Genomic DNA, 18,044 nt, shown 5'->3' with positions numbered 1-18,044 from the left:
ATACTTCCAAACAGTTCTAACAAAGTCCATGAATACTACATTTTCTTCTCTTTTTGCGGAGAATACACTTGTTTGTACAAGCATATATCTATGATACAAATCAAAAATGAAATACACAAAGTAAAAATACTATAAAATTAGTTACCCTCTAAATCATCTCATTGTGGGGTGCCTGAGTGCCTTGGTGGGTTAAGCCTCTGCCTTCAGGCTCAGGTCAAGATCTCAGGGTTCTGGGATGGAGCCCTGCGTCGGGCTCTCTGCTCAGTGGGGAGCCTGCTTCCTCCGCTCTCCCTCTGCCTGCCTCTCTGCCTACTTGTGACCTCTGTCAAATAAATAAATAAAATCTTTTTTTTTTAATACAAATAAATAAATAAATCATTTCACTGTACAAACAATACATTTAGGCTTCCCAATTTGCACATTTATACCTCAAAAGCCAAACACTATGACACTGTTTATATATTATCATTCAAATAAAGATATAACAAAATATAGGATTGGCAGAAAAATCATTATTGAACATTTAAAGTTTTTTTTTTTATGTTAACATCCTGGAAACTAAAATATAAAAAGAAAATTGTTCTAAGTGTATCCAACTGATTTTGATAATATTGTTGTATTTTCATTTTTTAAAAGGGTTTGAGGGGCACCTGGGTGGCTCAGTCAGTTAAGTATCTGCCTTCAGTTCAGGTCATAATTCCAGGGTTCTGGGATGGAGCCCAGTGCCAGACTCCCTGCTCAAGGAGGAGTCTGCTTCTCCCTCTCCCTCTGGCCCTCTCCTTGCAATGTGCTTGCGCGTTCTCTCTCTCTAATAAATAAATAAATAAAAATCTTTTTAAAAAGTAAAAATAAATAAAAGGGTTTGACATGCAATCTAGTTGCATTACATCAATAAGAATTTTATTTAGCAAATGTGATTAAAATTTAATTGAATGATTCTTAACTAGGATTTACACAGAAAGAAAAAAGTAGAGCTGACCAGGTGGGCAATGCAACCATTTAACCTTAAACAGGCTTTGTTTTTCCCATCTGTTAAAAAAAAACAAGACGGGAGAGAGGTATAAAAGAACTAAAAAGATGATTACTAGACTCTTCCCAATTTTAAATTAACTGACTTTGCCAACTTCCTATCAATCCTTTTGACAAAACAAATAGCACTTTGAGGGATGTACTTTTACACAGGCTTCCATGTAGAATTACAGCATTACAGCCAAATCAGACATCACATTCCACCTTCCTAATGGGGCTAATACTTAGATCTTTCCTCTTCAGTGGTTACTTCACAAAAACACTTATGCATTTTTAACCATCTAAACATTTTTGTTCACTTGATGCTAATCTTGAAAAATTCTCAAACTTTAGGATATATCCACAAAAAATATGTGCTTCCCCTAAAAATCAGCAGAATGGTGACAATTAGGTTCCAGGATTTCAGGTTTCTGTTTTTTGTTTTTGTTTTTGTTTTTTTAAGATTTTATTTATTGGGGTGCCTGAGTGGCTCAGCCATTAAGCATCTGCCTTCAGGGGCGCCTGGGTGGCTCAGTGGGTTAAAGCCTCTGTCTTCGGGTCAGGTCATGATCCCAGTGTCCTGGGATCGAGCCCCGCATAGGGCTCTCTGCTCAGCAGGGAGCCTGCTTCCTCCTCTCTCTCTGCCTGCCTCTCTGCCTACTTGTGATCTCAGTCTGTCAAATAAATAAATAAAATCTTTAAAAAAAAAAAAAAAAGCATCTGCCTTCATGATCCTGGGGTCCTGGGATTGAGCCCTGTATCAGGCTCCCTGCTCAGCAGGAAGCCTGCTTCTCCCTCTCTGACTACCCTGCTTGTGTTCCCTCTCTCACGGTCTCTCTGTCAAATAAATAAATTAAATCTTAAAAAAAAAAAAAAAAAGGATCTTACGTATTTATTTGAGAGAGAGAAAGCACAAGCAGGAGGGGCTGAAAGAGGAGAGAGAATCTCAGGCAGACTCCACACAGAGCAGAACACAGAGCTTCATCTCACAACCCTGAGATCACAACCTGAGCTAAACCCAGGAGTACCATGCTTAACAGACTGCACCACCTAGTGCCCCTGGTTTCTGTTTCTGTAATAGTACTTTTTCCACAAATAGTTTAACAAATATGGGGCATAGCTGTTAAAGCTCACTTTCACACCTTAATTACAAAGTATATTTTTATAACTCTAAACTTCCCTTGTCTTCCTTGCAAAGAGAAAAAAACTAATTTCCTTTTAATGACTCAAAAGGGCTCAAACACTGTAAAACTAATTCAGGCAGGAACCATGTCTGTCACACTCACTGTTGTATACGCACACCTTGTTTTCCAACACTGCTTGAACACAAAACTCTCCTAGATAGATTGCATAAAATACAAGGTCTCTCCCCCAAAGATCTATGTGGAGCCCAGAAATTTGTAATTTAATTAGGCAACCGAGATGATTCTTAGGATGAGGCAAGTTTGGGTAACAGTCATCTGGAAATTTTACTGAGTGTACACAAGAAAGACTACAAACTTATATTTAATAGTAAGCAACAAGTAGTAATAAATTACTACTGAGTCTTTTCTCTCTTTGAAAACAGACTTAACAAGTTTGAAATGTGAATGAAACCATTAAAATTTACAGGTTAAATTTTCAATTATTCTCATTCTATTTACTATCTCAGCGACCAGCTACTAGGTAAACAAGGAAGTAAACTGCCAAAAAGATTGACACTTAACCTAAAAACTGTGTTATGTACATTCAGAATACTAAAAATAACTCCTTATAGTTGATTACAGATTAAGTTTACTCTTAAATTTACCTGAATTCTTAAACTTACTTGAACTGTGTGTAATCTAATCCTCACAGTAATCTTGTGAGGTACTGGCTACTGGTAAACTCATTGTACAGGTGAGAAATCAAGTGCTTAAAGAATATGACTAATTTTCCCTCAATCACACAGCTAATAAGTAGCAAACCTAGGATTCAAACTCAGGCAGACATCACTGACCATTCATTAGACTTAATAGTTTATGCCCAAAGCAGAAAAAAAGCAATGAGAAAATAAATTGGGGGTGCCTGGGTGGCTCAGTCAGTTAAGTGTCTGCCTTCAGCTCAGGTCACAATCCCAGGGTCCTGGGATAAAGCCTGGCATCCAGCTTCTTGCTCAGCAGGGAGCCTGCTTCTTCCTCTCCCTCTGCCTGTCACCCCCCCACTTGTACTCTCTCTGTCAAATAACTAAATAAAATTAAAAAAAAAAAAAAAGAACTACTTTAAAAAAAAATAATTCCATCTCTGTTTATACTTATATTCCTAAAGGAAAGTAATATGCTACTATTTCAGGTTCTTGCAGAAAAAAATAACTTGTATTTTAACAAATGAGTGTGAACATCTCAAAAACAGCTTCATATTACCTGTTTGAATCTTACAACACAAATTTGATAATACAACTTCTAAAGAAAGAAATCCTAAAGAACGTTCATTTGTGAAGCCAAGGTTCCTATGCAATTTTCTGATACCTACAGGCAAAATTTCACAAAAATTTTCCTCCAAAACAGGAGGGAAAAAAAACAGAGAGAGAGAGAGAGACATATATAAAAGCCACAGACCAGGTAAAATGAATCTTTAAAAAGGACTGCCAGTAAGAAGAAAAGGATTAGAAAAGAACAGAACAGAGATAAGGTAAGAAGAGAATTAGAGAAGAGAAGCAGCATGGAGATAAGATACAAAGAGACACATTACAAAGAACATAATTACTAAATATTAGTAACTGTAGTTTTAAAGAACTATAACATTAGGTTACACCAGATAAGAAAAGGAACTACATATATTAGCACACATTGCATCTTAAAGACTGAAGTACACTAATAATCACTTCTCATCAAAGCAAAAAATATATATCACAGCCATAAAACAAAATCAATCCATACTGAAGTACTCACATTCTGTAAATAGAATGATCAGCACTCTCCCCCATATTGGAAAAGAATAATTACAACTAACAAAAATAACTAAATCTTTTGTATCTTGAGTTTTATTAATGATGTGAATCCAGAGACCAAAACTACTGACCACAATAATCTTCTAATTAACTATTGACTAAACTATCCAAATTTTAAGAGATTAAAGGTGGAAAAAAATTATCTATTCCAAACAAATAAACGATTCAAAGTTAAATGGCTGGCATAAAACTGGCTGGTTATGGCAAACCAAGAACACAGATATTCTTTTTCTTTTTCTTTTTTTAAGACGTATTTATTTGTGGGGCGCCTGGGTGGCTCAGCTGGTTAAGAGACTGCCTTCAGCTCAAGTCATGATCCCAGAGTCCCGGGATGGAGCCCCACATTGGGCTCCCTGCTCAGCAGGAAGCCTGCTTCTCCCTCTCCCACTCCCAGCTTGTATTCTCTCTATCACTGTGTCTCTCTGTCAAATAAATAAATAAAATCTTAAAAGAAAAAAAAAAAGATTTATTTATTTGAGAAAGAGAGAGTGCACACACAAGTGGGAGGGAGAGGGAAAGAGAATTTCCAGCTGACTCCTCAATGAGCGAGAAGCCCCTAGGTAAGGCTCAATTTCATGACCCTAAGATCATGACCTGAGCTAAAACCAAGAGTCAGACCTTTAAAAGATTTTGCCACCCAGGTGCACCAAGAACCTAGATTTTCTAACTTGTGACTCAGTGTCCTTTCTGCTACTCAATAGATTTGGATTATGAAAATACAGAACATCAACTCATATTGAAAGCAAAAACCATCTCCCCTACAAAAATAATCTTGAGATGTTTTTGCAATTGTCATTCAAAAGATATGAGACATTAATTTTCTGAAGCTGTTCTGCAATATTATATTCTAATCAGCTTGAAAATATTCACTCCACTAAAAAGAAAAAAGGAATGCTTAGAAAAGTATTAGGGAAAAAACTAAGGTAGTGAAAAAATTAGAAACTACAAAAGAAAAGAAATGTTAAATAGGTACAAGCAATTGCCAATTTTGAGGTAAGAAAATGAACATGTACATATAGAACTACGACTAAGGAAGCAAATGACTCAACAATAGTTAAGGCCAGCTCTTCCTTAAAAACATGATGGAGTCAACTGATGCCAGACTAGTATTCTCACCATAAGCAACCATAAAACAAACAAATGTATGAGACGCGGGTTTACAGGCATTGGACAATAGGCAACACAAACACTATAATCCCTCAGAGATGGGAAACTAACAAAGCGAGCCCTACAATTGCCTCGGTTTTCTACCTGGCACAATTTCCATGATCATGACCAGCAAGTAAGAGTTTAAGAAGGGCACAGTGGTTATGCTAAACTGAGGAGTCAGAGATCAGAGTTCAGTGCAGTTGATATGGCTGAAAACTGCAAAGCAGAAGGTCCAGAAGTCTATATAGGAAACCCCCCACAAGTCCTGGGCCAGAAAGGCTATACCTGTGCAGGGAAAAACCAATCAAGGCTTAAAGAACAGTGGATGAGAGAGGAATAAAAGGTAGTTAAGAGTGGTGGATATATGAGGTGCCCCTGGGTGGCTGGGTCAGTTAAGCATCAGACCCTTGATTTTGGCTCAGGTCATGATCTCATGGTCCTGGTATCACACCCTGCATCAGGCTCCCTGCTCAGCAAGGAGTCTACTTATCCCTCTCTCCTTCCCCCTCCTCCAGCTCATTCTGTCTATCTCCCTCTCTCAAATAAATAAAAAAATAAATAAATAAAATAAAAAAATTAAAAAGGGAGTGGTGGATATTCTGTGAAGTTCCCACCCAGTCAGAGTAGAGACACCACATTATAGCTTAACACTTTAGACATCCAGCTGAAATACCAAAAAGGTACCAAATAAGAGTAAGGACCAAGGGGCGCCTGGGTGGCTCAGTGGGTTAAGCCGCTGCCTTCGGCTCAGGTCATGATCTCAGGGTCCTGGGATCGAGTCCCACGTCGGGCTCTCTGCTCAGTGGGGAGCCTGCTTCCCTCTCTCTCTCTCTGTCTGCCTCTCTGCCTACTTGTGATCTCTGTCAAATAAATAAAATCTTTAAAAAAAAAAAAAAAGAGTAAGGACCAAAACCTAGAAAAAGACTTATTTCAGACTCCCCTAACAAAGCTTAAAATCAGGACACAACAAATTTTGCAAGGAATTAAAAGTTAGGACATTGAGTTGCACTAAAGTAAGGAAACACACAGGGATCTCTGCAGATCCATCTTAGCAAATATTAAAACCAAGTTTACAAAGTTCAAGGTGATCAGCCAGTAAATGATCTACCTACAAAATTAAAACACACACACAGACACAAACACACACAGAGAAAGATAAAATCCGGTATCTCTAAAATGTAGCAGCTACATGATCCAGTTTACATTTGAAAAAAGTACTAAACATTCAAAAAAGGAAAAAGAAAAATGTGACCCATGGTCAAAAAGAACAGTCAATAGAAACCAACCCTGCAATAGCCAAGATGCTGGATCTAGCAAATAGAAACTTTAAAATCAGCTATTATAAATATTTTAAGAGTATTAACACAAAATATGTTCAAAGAATTAAAGGAAAATACATTCAAAGAACTAAAAGAAAATATGGTCTTAATGAATGTATGAATAGGACATCCAATCAAAGCAATGAAAATTACAACAAAAAAGAATAAAATGAAAACCCTAGAGCAAAATGTACAGTAACAAAATTACGCTGAACAAGCTTAACAGAAGATTAGAAATGGCCTATGGGAGTCAGTGAACTTGAAGATAGATCAATAGAAAGTAACTAAAGAACAGAGAAAAAAAAGACTGATGAAAAATAAATCATACCACTGGGACTTAGAGAATATCAAAGAGTCCAACATACATGTAATTCGAGTTCCAAAATAAGAAGAAAGTGTAAATAGTTCAGAATCACTAAAATTTTCCAATAGGATAAAAAATACTGACTTACTAAGCTCAGCAAACCTCAACTAGGATGAATACAAACAAACAAAAATACAACTAGAACATACTCAAACTGCCAGAAACAAAAATTAAAGAAAAAAATCTTAAAAGTGGCCCCAAAAGGTTTTTAGGTAAATGGAACCAAAGACCTGAGTAACAGCCAATTTCCTATCACAAACAATGGAGATCAGAAAACAGTATCTTTCTTGTGGTGAAATGCCAACCTCTAATTTCATATTCAGCAAAAATAATCCTTCACACAGTAGAGCAAAATAATATCACTTTCAGATAAACAAAATCTAGGAGCATTGTTCACCAACAGACCTACAAGAAATGCTAAGGAAATTCTTCAGGCAAAGGGAAGAAGGAGGGGGCGCCTGGGTGGCTCAGTGGGTTAAAGCCTCTGCCTTCGGCTCAGGTCATGGTCCCAGGGTCCTGGGATCAAGCCCCACATCAGGCTCTCTGCTCGGCAGGGAGCCTGCTTCCTCCTCTCTCTCTGCCTGCCTCTCTGCCTACTTGTGATCTCTGTCTGTCAAATAAATAAATAAAATCTTTAAAAAAAAGGGGAGGGGGAGAAGGAGGACACCAAAGATAGTAAATAAGTAGGTAAATATAAAAGACTACTTTTCACCACTTTATACCCAGTAGGATGGCTATAATCCAAAAAAGTTAAATAACAGGTGCTGGCAAAAGATGTAGAGAAACTGAACCTTCATACACTGCTAGCAGGAATGTAAAATGCTGCAGCCAGTTTGAAAAACAGTCTTACGCTTCCTGAAATAGTAAAACTTAGTTATCATATGAACCAAAAATTATACTCCTGGTGTGCCTGGGTGGCTCAGTGGGTTAAGCCTCTGCCTTCGGCTCAGGTCATGGTCTCAGGGTCTTGGGATCGGGTCCCACATCAAGCCCTACATCAGGCTCTCTGCTCAGCAGGGAGCATGCTTCCCTCCCTCCCTCTGCCTGCCTCTCTGTCTACTTGTGATCTCTCTCTCTGTCAAATAAATAAATAGAATCTTTAATATATATATATATATTCCTAAGTACAAGAGAAACAAAATCATTTGTGCATACAAAAATTTGTACATGAATGTTCCTAACAGCATTATCATAATAGCCAAAAAGTGAAAACAACCCAAATGTCCATCAACTAATGAAAGGATAAATAAAAAGTGATATATCTATGCAATGGTATATTACTCAGTAACAAAAAGAAATAAAGTGCTGATACATGCTACAACATAGATGAACCATAAAAATATTAATTCTAAGTAAAAGCCAATCACAGAGGGGGCCTGAGTGCTCAGTTGGTTAAGCAAGTGCCTTCGGCTCAGGTCACGAATCTGGGGTCCTGGGATCGAGTCCCACATCAGGCTCCCCTGCTCTTCAGGGAGCCTGTTTCCCCCTCTTCCTCTGCCTGCCACTCCTCCTGCCTGTGCTCTCTCTCTCTTTATGTCAAACAAATAAATAAAATCTTTTTAAAAATTAAATGAAATGCAATGAAGAAGCCAATCACAGAAGACCACATATTGAATGATCCCATTTATGTGAAATACCCCAAACAGGCAATCTATAGAGAAAGAAAGAAAGAAAGATTAATGGTTCCCTCAGGCTAGAGGGGGGGCAATGGTGGAGAGGGAGTGTTTGGAGGGTGATGGCTAAGTGATGAGGGGTTTCTTTATGAAGTGACAAAAATGTTCTAAAGTTGATTGCGGTAATGGAAGCAATCTCGGAGAATATACTTAAAGCCACAAACTCTACACTTAAAATGGATGAATTTTATGGTATATGAATTACATCTCAAAAAATATGTTTTTAAAAAGACTATTTTTTAATTTTCTACTTTTCCTTAAAGACAACTGTTTAAAGCAAAAATAACAATACTGAATCATATATAGAAGTAAAAGATACATTATCAGCATAAAAGATGAGATGGGTGAGTAAACAGAATTATATTGTTCATGTTTGTGAAGTTACTAAATGGGAAGTGAAAAATGGGGAGTGTCAGATATTGACTCTAAATACACTTTGATAAAGATATACATTGTTATACATAGAGAAACCACTCAAAAACTATTTACAATATTAAAATAACAACAAAGAGCTATTGCTAATGGCCAATATTTTAAAATATGCAATTAATCAAAATAAGGAAAGAAAGGAACAAGAACAAAAACCAAAAGGAACAAATGGAAAACAAGTAGACCAAACCCAATGAGTTCAATAATCACATTAAATATAAAAGGACAAATACACCAATTAAAAGGCAGAAATTTGGGGGCCAGATAAAAGAGCAAGATGTTAACTAACTAGTAATATAAACTGGTTGAAGGTAAAAGGATGGAAAAAGATATACCATCAAACAGTAAATATAAGAAAGCTGACATGACTATTTAATTCAGACAAAAACTGCAGAATAAAGAATACTTCAAGAGACAAAAAGAGACATTTCATGATGACAAAAGGAGATCGTCATCAGGAAAACACAGGAATCCTAAATATCTATTTACCTAATAAGAGAACTTCAAAATACATGAAACATAACAGAACTAAAAGGAGAAACTGACAGATCCACAATCTAGTTGGAGTAATTGATAAAATGAGTAGACAAACTAAATTTGTAAAATATAGATGATCTGAGTAACGCCACCAACCAAACTGACCTAATCGGCATTTATAATACAACCAGCAGTCACAGAACATTCTTTTCAAATATACACTGACTGCTCACCAAAATAGACCATTTGCTGGGCCATAAATAAGTTTTCAGAAAATTTCAAAAGACTGAAATTTAATAATCTTCTCCTACCACAACAGAAAATTAGAAATTAACAATAATATATCTACAAAGTCCCCTTTTTCAAGTTCTTTTACCAAGAATGAGTCCCTTTTCCTACTTTTCCTGCCCAAAGGAGACACTGTTTCCTAATTTGCATAAAGGTTAGTCCAGAATATCAGTTAGAACAAAGAAATTAATGCCACTTATGAGTCATTCTTTCCAGCAATAAATAAATTGAACTTTAACCTGATACAGCTTCTAAACAACTAATAGGGCACCTGTGTGGCTCAGTGGGTTAAGCCTCTGCCTTTGGCTCAGGTCATAATCTCAGGGTCCTGGGATTGAGGCCCGCATCAGGCTCTCTGCTCAGCAAGGAGTCTGCTTCCCTCTCTCTTTGCCTGCCTCTCTGCCTACTTGTGATTTCTTTTTCTGTCAAATAAATAAATAAAATCTTTTAAATAAATAAATAAAACAAAAATTTAGAGAAAATACAGAGGAACATATTAATACCACAGAAATGCAATGAGCAAAATTCATAGTAGTAACTCTCAGAAACTCATCAGTAGGTGAGAAGCAGGAATAGAAAAAGGGAAGAGAAAAAGGTCTTAAGTAAATATGGCCAAATGCTGACTTTTATATATCAGGACATGTTTGTTTATTCTACTACTCTGTGTCTTATGCATGCTTAAAATGAAAAAAGTGGATTTAGTAAAATCAAATACATCTAGTTTCCAAAGATGAGTTTTGCCAGGAATGGTTCGGATTAAAATTAAATTATTATTAAAGACCTGGTTAAATGAGAATTAGATATAACTCGATCTAATTCAGTATGGCTCCAGAATTCTATGAAAGACTTCTATGAAAGGCCTGTTTCTTAAAACAGGTGGTCCTGAAAAAGAAAAAAAAAAAATCACACTTTTCTGTAATTAAAACAAAGCTCATCCTTGAATTGAAAAACAAACAAACATGGAATCCAAACTTCTTTCATGCACATGTAATCAATTCATTTGGGTATTTGCTGGATTGAACTGATACAAAAGGGAATATGCTTCCTCAACTACTAGCAGGTAAGGGAGGAGTATTTTCGGAATGTTTCACCTCCTTTCTCCTTTTTGCTCCTGTATTTTCTCCCATAAACCGTACACTCTAATTAATCTTTCCATACTCCTACACTTATCTTTCATGAATCACTACTCCTATTCACTCTATCACAATAGGGTCACTATAATTAAACCTATCATTTTAGCATATTATAGTCTCTTGAATTCATTTAAATATAATCATTATTGTGCAAGTCCTTCATAGTAGCCCAAATGACTCCTGTTTCAATTTCATTTCTGCTTAGCACACATACTACCCACAAGTAAGAATATGATAGCATTAAACAAATACTATAGATAGTATTAAACAAATACTGTATTTTACAGTAGAGACAGAAACTCTATAAAACACCTCCAAATATTTTACATATAGTATTTAATCCTCAAACACTGTAATATAGGTAGTGCTGCTACCTCTATTGTACAAATAAGAAAAATGAGTACAAGAAGTAATTTGCCCAAAGCCAAAGCCCTATATAGGGACTGTGCAAAGAATTCAAAATCATAAGTTTATTCTCTTAGCCAATACTCTATAATTCTCTTATTCATTTTGTTCATATATCAAGTCAAAAAAGAACTATAAAATGTGGGCTACATCTAACAAGTTAGCAACTAAACCAAAATAAATGAAACACAAGAATAACTTTGACAATTTTTTTAATGATTTTATTTTTTAAGTAATCTCTACACCCAATGTGGGGCTCAAACTCACAACCCCAAGATCAAGAGTCACAGGCTCTACCAAGTGAGCCAGCCAGGCCCCAATAACTTAGATAATTCTTAAGTATTACAAGAAAACAAAAAGGACTAAGGAAACAACAAAAACAATCTCTAATTAAAAATAAATTATTTCATAATTGTCTAATAAAAATGCCATTTATCTTACTGAAATCATAATCTTCTCTGACTAGCTAATTTCCACTAGGCAGAAACGTCTGGCAGAAAATTACATTTAGTATCCTTTCAAAAAAGCAAATTCACTTTCCTTGAGCACCAACACACCTGATACAGGCAAATGAAGAGAAATTGAACAAAATCTCTCTAAAAACCTAATAGTCTTTATACACTGTTTATCTCACTTCCCTTTTCCATGCATTCTATTTTATTAGTTTTACCTTATTTCTAATCTTAAACCATTCAATCACAGTTCTATTGCATTCCCTTTACTGGATAGAGCAAAAGAAAATGAAAATAAGAAAAAGTACCAATTAAGCAAGTTTATAAACCTTATTATAATAACTACAACTGATCGTGCAAGTTTTGCTTACCCAAAGACTTAGTCTATCACACTGCAGATTATACGTCATTTTTATTTCTGAGAAACCTCAGAGAAATTACAGGAATATATGCTCACCATAATATATCACCTTTAATCCCAAAGTGCTTTATAAAACCACCTTTACTATACTACATGTGACCATAAAGATGTGGTGAGAAGGGGCGCCTGAGTGTCTCAGTCGGTTAAGTCTTTGCTTTAGGCTCAGGTCAGGATCCATCAATCAAGGGAATGAGTCCCACATCGGGCTCCTTGCTGAGCAAGGAGTCTGCTCCCCCCCACACTGGCCGCCTTTACCTCTGCCCCTACCTACCCCCCATCGTGCTGGCACGCGTGCTCCCTCTAATAAATAAATAAAATATATATTTTTTTAAATGTGACAAGAAATACGTTGACCAATTCCTGCACTTACTCTTCAAAATACGCAAACTCAACCTCCCTCTTTCCTGTCCCCTTCCCCAAAATGAGCGTTCCACAGCCAAACATGGTGTGTTCCAATTCTAGCAGGGCCCACTTAATAAGGGACCTTGAGCAGTCTCCGCCTCCTTCTCTGTGAAATGGGAAAAATACTAGTACTTCCCTCATGGGGCTGTTGAGGGAATGAAGGGAAACAACTCATGGTAAAGCTTAGAAGAGTGCCTGGCACACAATGTGCCCTCCTTAAATGCCAGCCACGATTCTCTCTCCAAAATTAACTGCCGAGAATCTAGACTTTCTCCCTTTCAGCGATGAGAATATCTAACCAAACTGCGTCAAGACAAACTGGTTGGCAGACGGGGTTTTCAAATCAACCCCCATAATAAACAGAAGTATATACTCACAGTAATTTTGTTTTCATAGCAGTTTCGCCCTCGTCAATAAAAATACTGCGCGTGAAATGAAACACTCCAATCCCCCACCCTTTCACCAGCGACATGGCTGGACCCTAGCTGTCAACACAGTATGGAAATACATGGGCTATGAAGGGGGGAGCCTGGCAAACCGCTGGGTACTACATCTGGGCACCAGCAGTCCAAAGCAGGCCGGCGCGGCTCAGGGGCTGGCGGCTAGAGTCTGTTCACAGAAACAATGCTCCCTTTCCCATTTTCCTCCCCAGTGTCGAAACAAACGACGCCCTCTTTTCTCCCCTGAGCCAAGGCCAAGCATCTCCCTGCTCCCTCCTCCCACCCTGCGGGTCTCACCACCACCCCCGCCCCGGAACCCACTGTCTCCCGACTCACAGCGTGTGTCCGCACACATTCACCATCAGCTTCAAGGAGGGGTTCCGGTACTTAGTGGTCTTACACCGGGGGCAGCCCTGATCGTCCATGGCGCCGTCTCTCCTATGGACTCTCCCCGACGCCTGCTTCAGTTACACACAGAGCACCCCCAAACCTCCACAGACCCGACGCCAAGCGGGTTTCTACCAACAGGCACTCGGCAGAGACGGTCCCTTTGAGAATGAGCACCGGCCGGAGGCGAGACACTGCAGCACAAACGTTCCGGCAGCAAGTTTTCCGGTCCTGCAGCGGGTGCTCGGTCTTAGCTGGTCTTAGCTTCTGTAGGCCAGTACACTACCTTAGATCTCCGGCTGGGGTTATTAAAATGGTAAATTGTACGCAAAGCTCCATCTCCATGCATCTAGCAGTATTTTTTAAGGAAATCTAAGACATGGATTCCATCTTGTACTGTCTGGAAACATTACCATGATTTCAAAGATTTATGCCCTGTGTACATAATCAATAATTCAGACTGGCATTTTCTTTTGAACAATTCGATAGCCTGTGCTTTATACTTTCCTTTATACTTGCACAGTCATGCAAGCACAGAAAATACAATGTATTGGCAGATAAAAGTTTGGGAAAATGATCTAGAACAAAAGCCCTACACCGACCCTAAATATTACAGATTCTCACTAAATGTCAGATACTTCTATACATAGTATCTGGCATCTGCTCTGCGGATAGCCACTTGCTTCAAGACTGTCAAGCATACTTAACCACGTCACCTGGTTCTTACACCCCCCTCCCAATACCCCCAAGAATATACACTTTATTTCAGCAATTGTACGATCTGAGAGCCTGAATCTCTCTGGCAATTCTAAGCCACATTCACTGCAGTTATCAAGATTGCAGAACAAAGTCTGTAAAGAGCTCTATTGGATAAACTCCTCCCTCCATAAGGGACACATGTTTAACAACATAATAAGGATTTGTTGATATTTTATTGAATAAATACAGTGAAGAATAAATGAGCATCAAATACTAGTTTACTGTGAAAAAAATGTTAAGCCAAGCATTATCTTGTAATCTGACCCAAATTCCATCAGAAGTAGGCATGCAAAGTTTTTCAAATTAACCCATACAAAGAATATCAGCTATATACACACATAGTCATTTTACCTTTTCATAGCACTTTTGCTCTTTTCAATAAAAACATAAAAAGGAACATTCCAACTCCCACTTTTTTAAACGGTGAACTCAGTAGAAAATCCATAGTGTGGTAATACAGTTGGGGTTTCCATGGGTTACAGAGGGGGAACCTGACGAACAGCTGGATACCACATCTAGGAACCAGTGGACCAAAGCAAGCTACAGCAACACAGGGCTTATATTAAAATGCAGACATCAGGGATTCGCCTAATAAACAAATCATGTCATCTGCTTGATCATAGTATTGTTCACTAACAGGAGCTAACCAAATGTAAGTTTACTAAAATAGGCAATGCAAATGCTATGCTGACCTGGAGGCTTATTGTACTGCTATTGTTTTATTGAAAAAGACCACATCCAAACCAGATACATGACTCAGAGTGAAGCTCTTGAAAAATAAACACAACTTTGGGTGCCTTGGTGGCTCAGTGGATTAGGTCTCTGCCTTTGGCTCAGGTCATGATCTCAGGGTCCTGAGATCGAGCCCTGCATCAAGCCCTGCATCAGGCTCTCTGCTCAGCAGGGAGCCTGTTTCCCCTTCTCTGCCTGCCTCTCTGCCTACTTGTGATCTCTCTCTCTCTGTCAAATAAATAAATAAAATCTTAAAAAATAAATAAAATTAAAATGAAGACAGTTTTTTGATCTTTATATTTTAATAGAATAGGAAACTTCTGGTTAAAGAGTAAATGTGGTCAGTGAGCAAATAAAATTTTTAGCCAAGAGGTGCCTGGATGGCTCAGTCAGTTAAGTGCCTGACTCTGCATTTCAGCTCAGGGCATGATCTCAGGGCTGTGAGACTGATGCCCATATCAGGCTCTGCATTGGGCATGGAGCTTGCTTAAGATTCTTTCCCTCTTCCTTTGCCCCTCTCCCTTTCTCTTAAATTTTTTTCTTTTTTTTTTTTTTTAAGCCAATACTACACTGAGACATCATCCATTAAGTTGGCATTCTTGATTATTACCACCAGGACACCTTTAATCATGTCCTTGAAAAGGAGACCCCAATCACTTTGTGAATTGTTTTGCCTTTAGTGCAAATCTTGACACCAAGGCGAAGAGAGCACTGAAGACTGTGGGAGGAAACATTGCCACCAGCTTTATCCTTTTCCCAGGTTGTGAACTACTTATCAGAGAAGGATGGTAGCAACGGCTGACTTGGAACTCTTACTGGATGAGCATCGTTCATGCAGCTGGAGACAGTAGAAAGTAGTGCTTAGAGATCTGGCCCCTGGCTCCAAGAGACCTGGATTCAAGTGCTGTCTTCATCTCTTTCTAGTTGCAGGGCTTCAGGCCTCAGTTTTCCTAACTATAAATCAAGGCAGTATTTGTAAAGATTAATTGAGTTATTTCATTTAAAATGCTTAGCACAGAGTAAGAGCTCAATAACTGTTAGCCATTATTAACAGTACTATAAGAGTAGGAGTATCTAAAAGAGGTAATGTAATGGGAAGAACTTAGATTCCTCTTAAATGAGCCAAACCTGTTTTTGAGCCAAATTTCTTACCCTCCCTTACCTCAGCTACTTTCCTCCACGTAATACACTTCACAAGGTTGCTACAATTATCAAATTACATAACATGTGGCCCTACTGCAATGCTTTGTACATAATAGAAACTCTGAAATGTATACCATTATTACTTGTGGGGTTCACTAAGATAGAATGATCAGAAAGCTTTGAAGAAGAAAGCCCTCACAGCACCTGACTTCTGATTCTAATGGAACTTCTTAGCCTTTGTAAAAACTACTAAACTGTCAGGTTTCCTATGGATATTAAGACAGCAGCAGCCCAACAGTGAGCCAACTGGCCCACTATTTCTCTTCCCATATCTGCTCATCTTCTAGCATTACCATGTCTGCAGATCCTGTCTCCCTGGGGCAATGTTTCTCTAATGCAGACCCTCCTTTCCTAGCCCCCAGGCTATGGATCCAGACTGGGCTTTCCTCATCTTCAGGTGACATTAATTTATTGTTTTGTCCCTTGACTAAAGATAGCATCCTCCCCTTTCTAATGGAAAACAACTCCTCCCCAACAGGCTTCTGCGGTTCTAATGGGCTTGCCAATCATGGTCCTGGCCTTCTGGCCTAGGGGTTGATATACAACCCTTACTGGGCCAATCAGAGATCTTCCCTGGAATTTTTCAAACTGACATTAAAGGAAAAGCAGGAGAACCCCTTTAAGAAGCTGGAAAATGTGAGTTGAAAACTCCTGGGAGCCCTGGTTCCCAACTTCCGTGTAAAGCCCTTTGAAAGGCTAAAACTAACTTGACAACAAAAGAGAAGGGGCAAGTGACATGGGACAACAGGTCTTTTAAGTTTAACCAGTTGCATTCCAGGTTTTTACCTTGTTTGGTATCAGATTTCAACAAATTCATCTTTTTGTCGAGTCTAGCTCAAGGAGGGGTTTCTGGCTCCTAGGGAAATCCGCATCACCACAAAAAGGTAAGAATGCTGCTTCACCTGGGAGATGACTAGAACCTGGCACTCACTCAGTCTCTGCAGGGATCTTCTCCCTCAACTATCACCCATGAGACTCACTAAGTCACCTTCCCTCCTACCTGCTGCTCACCCATGTTCTCCACAGGTAGATAGCTTGGTTACTAAGAACTCCCAAGCATTACATCCAAGGCTCCCTCTACCAGTCTTAACTTTTTTCTTCATTAAAATGTGAAAAACCCCAGAAAAGGATTCTGAATGCTTTGGTTTGTGGAAAGTGTCCATCCCTGGACACTTTGGCTATGTGTCATGGCTATGACATTACACACAGACTACTGTGAACATGGACCACTGGGTGCTTCATGCCGCAGCAAACTGAGCATATCATTCAAAGGCCTTCAAAATCTGTCCCCAAGATGCCTTTTAAGCTAATCTCCCACCACACAACCATATAAACCCCACAACCCAGACAGGATGAATTACTCAATATTTTCAGAAATATACACATACTTTCATGGCTTCATGCCCTACTCATTTTCTTCCCTCTTTCTCTATCGATCTCTATCTTTGTCCTCTCAAAATTCTTCTCTAAAGACCTAGGGAAAAAATCCACTCCCCAGGGGCACCTGGGTGTCTCAGTGATTAAGCATCTGCCTTTGGCTCAGGTCATGATCCCAGGATCCTAGGATCAAGCCCCACATTAGGCCCCCTGCTCCACGGGAAGCCTGCTTCTCCCTCTCCCACTCTCCCTGCTCGTGTTCCCTCTCTCACTGTCTCTCTCTCTCTCTGTCAAATAAATAAATAAATAAAATCTAAAAAAAAAAAATCCACTCCCTATTGCTCTCATCCTCCCAAAATTAACCTCTTTATCCTCACTACTCCCATCCCCTCTACTGTATTTCCTAATGGATGTGTTTTATCTCTCCCACCAGATTTTAAGCCCTTCAGAGACCTCAAAATATTCACCTTGCTATCATCTGGTACCTAATATAATAAATTGCACTTAATCAGGACCGAATAAATATTTGGCAAATGAATGATCCTTCAGAAATGCTGACTGCATATCACCAACTATTGGTCACTAAGTAACAATAGAACGCCCCCTCGACCTGAGAGATTACTTTCCAACCTAACTTCTTAATAGTACCAGTACATGA

The 18,044-nt window shown here is 38.6% G+C and overlaps 1 protein-coding gene across 2 annotated transcripts in view; it reads right to left on the bottom strand.

Moving 5' to 3' along the window:
* The window catches only part of MNAT1 (MNAT1 component of CDK activating kinase), a 210,183-nt gene extending 196,693 nt beyond the window's left edge, over nt 1-13,490 (bottom strand). Inside the window, exon 1 of one of the 2 annotated variants that reach the window (XM_080807629.1) lies at nt 13,265-13,490. In XM_080807629.1, coding sequence (XP_080663755.1) covers nt 13,265-13,353 — 89 coding nt within the window. In that variant the 5' untranslated portion in view covers nt 13,354-13,490. The remainder of the gene's footprint in view (nt 1-13,264) is intronic. The other variant, XM_080807630.1, reaches the window with a different exon arrangement.
* Nucleotides 13,491-18,044: the final 4,554 nt, after the last annotated feature.

This window comes from Martes martes (genome assembly GCF_963455335.1).
Source record: "Martes martes genome assembly, chromosome: 7".
Taxonomy (NCBI): domain Eukaryota; kingdom Metazoa; phylum Chordata; class Mammalia; order Carnivora; family Mustelidae; genus Martes; species Martes martes.
This window is presented reverse-complemented; position numbering and strand designations above follow the sequence as displayed.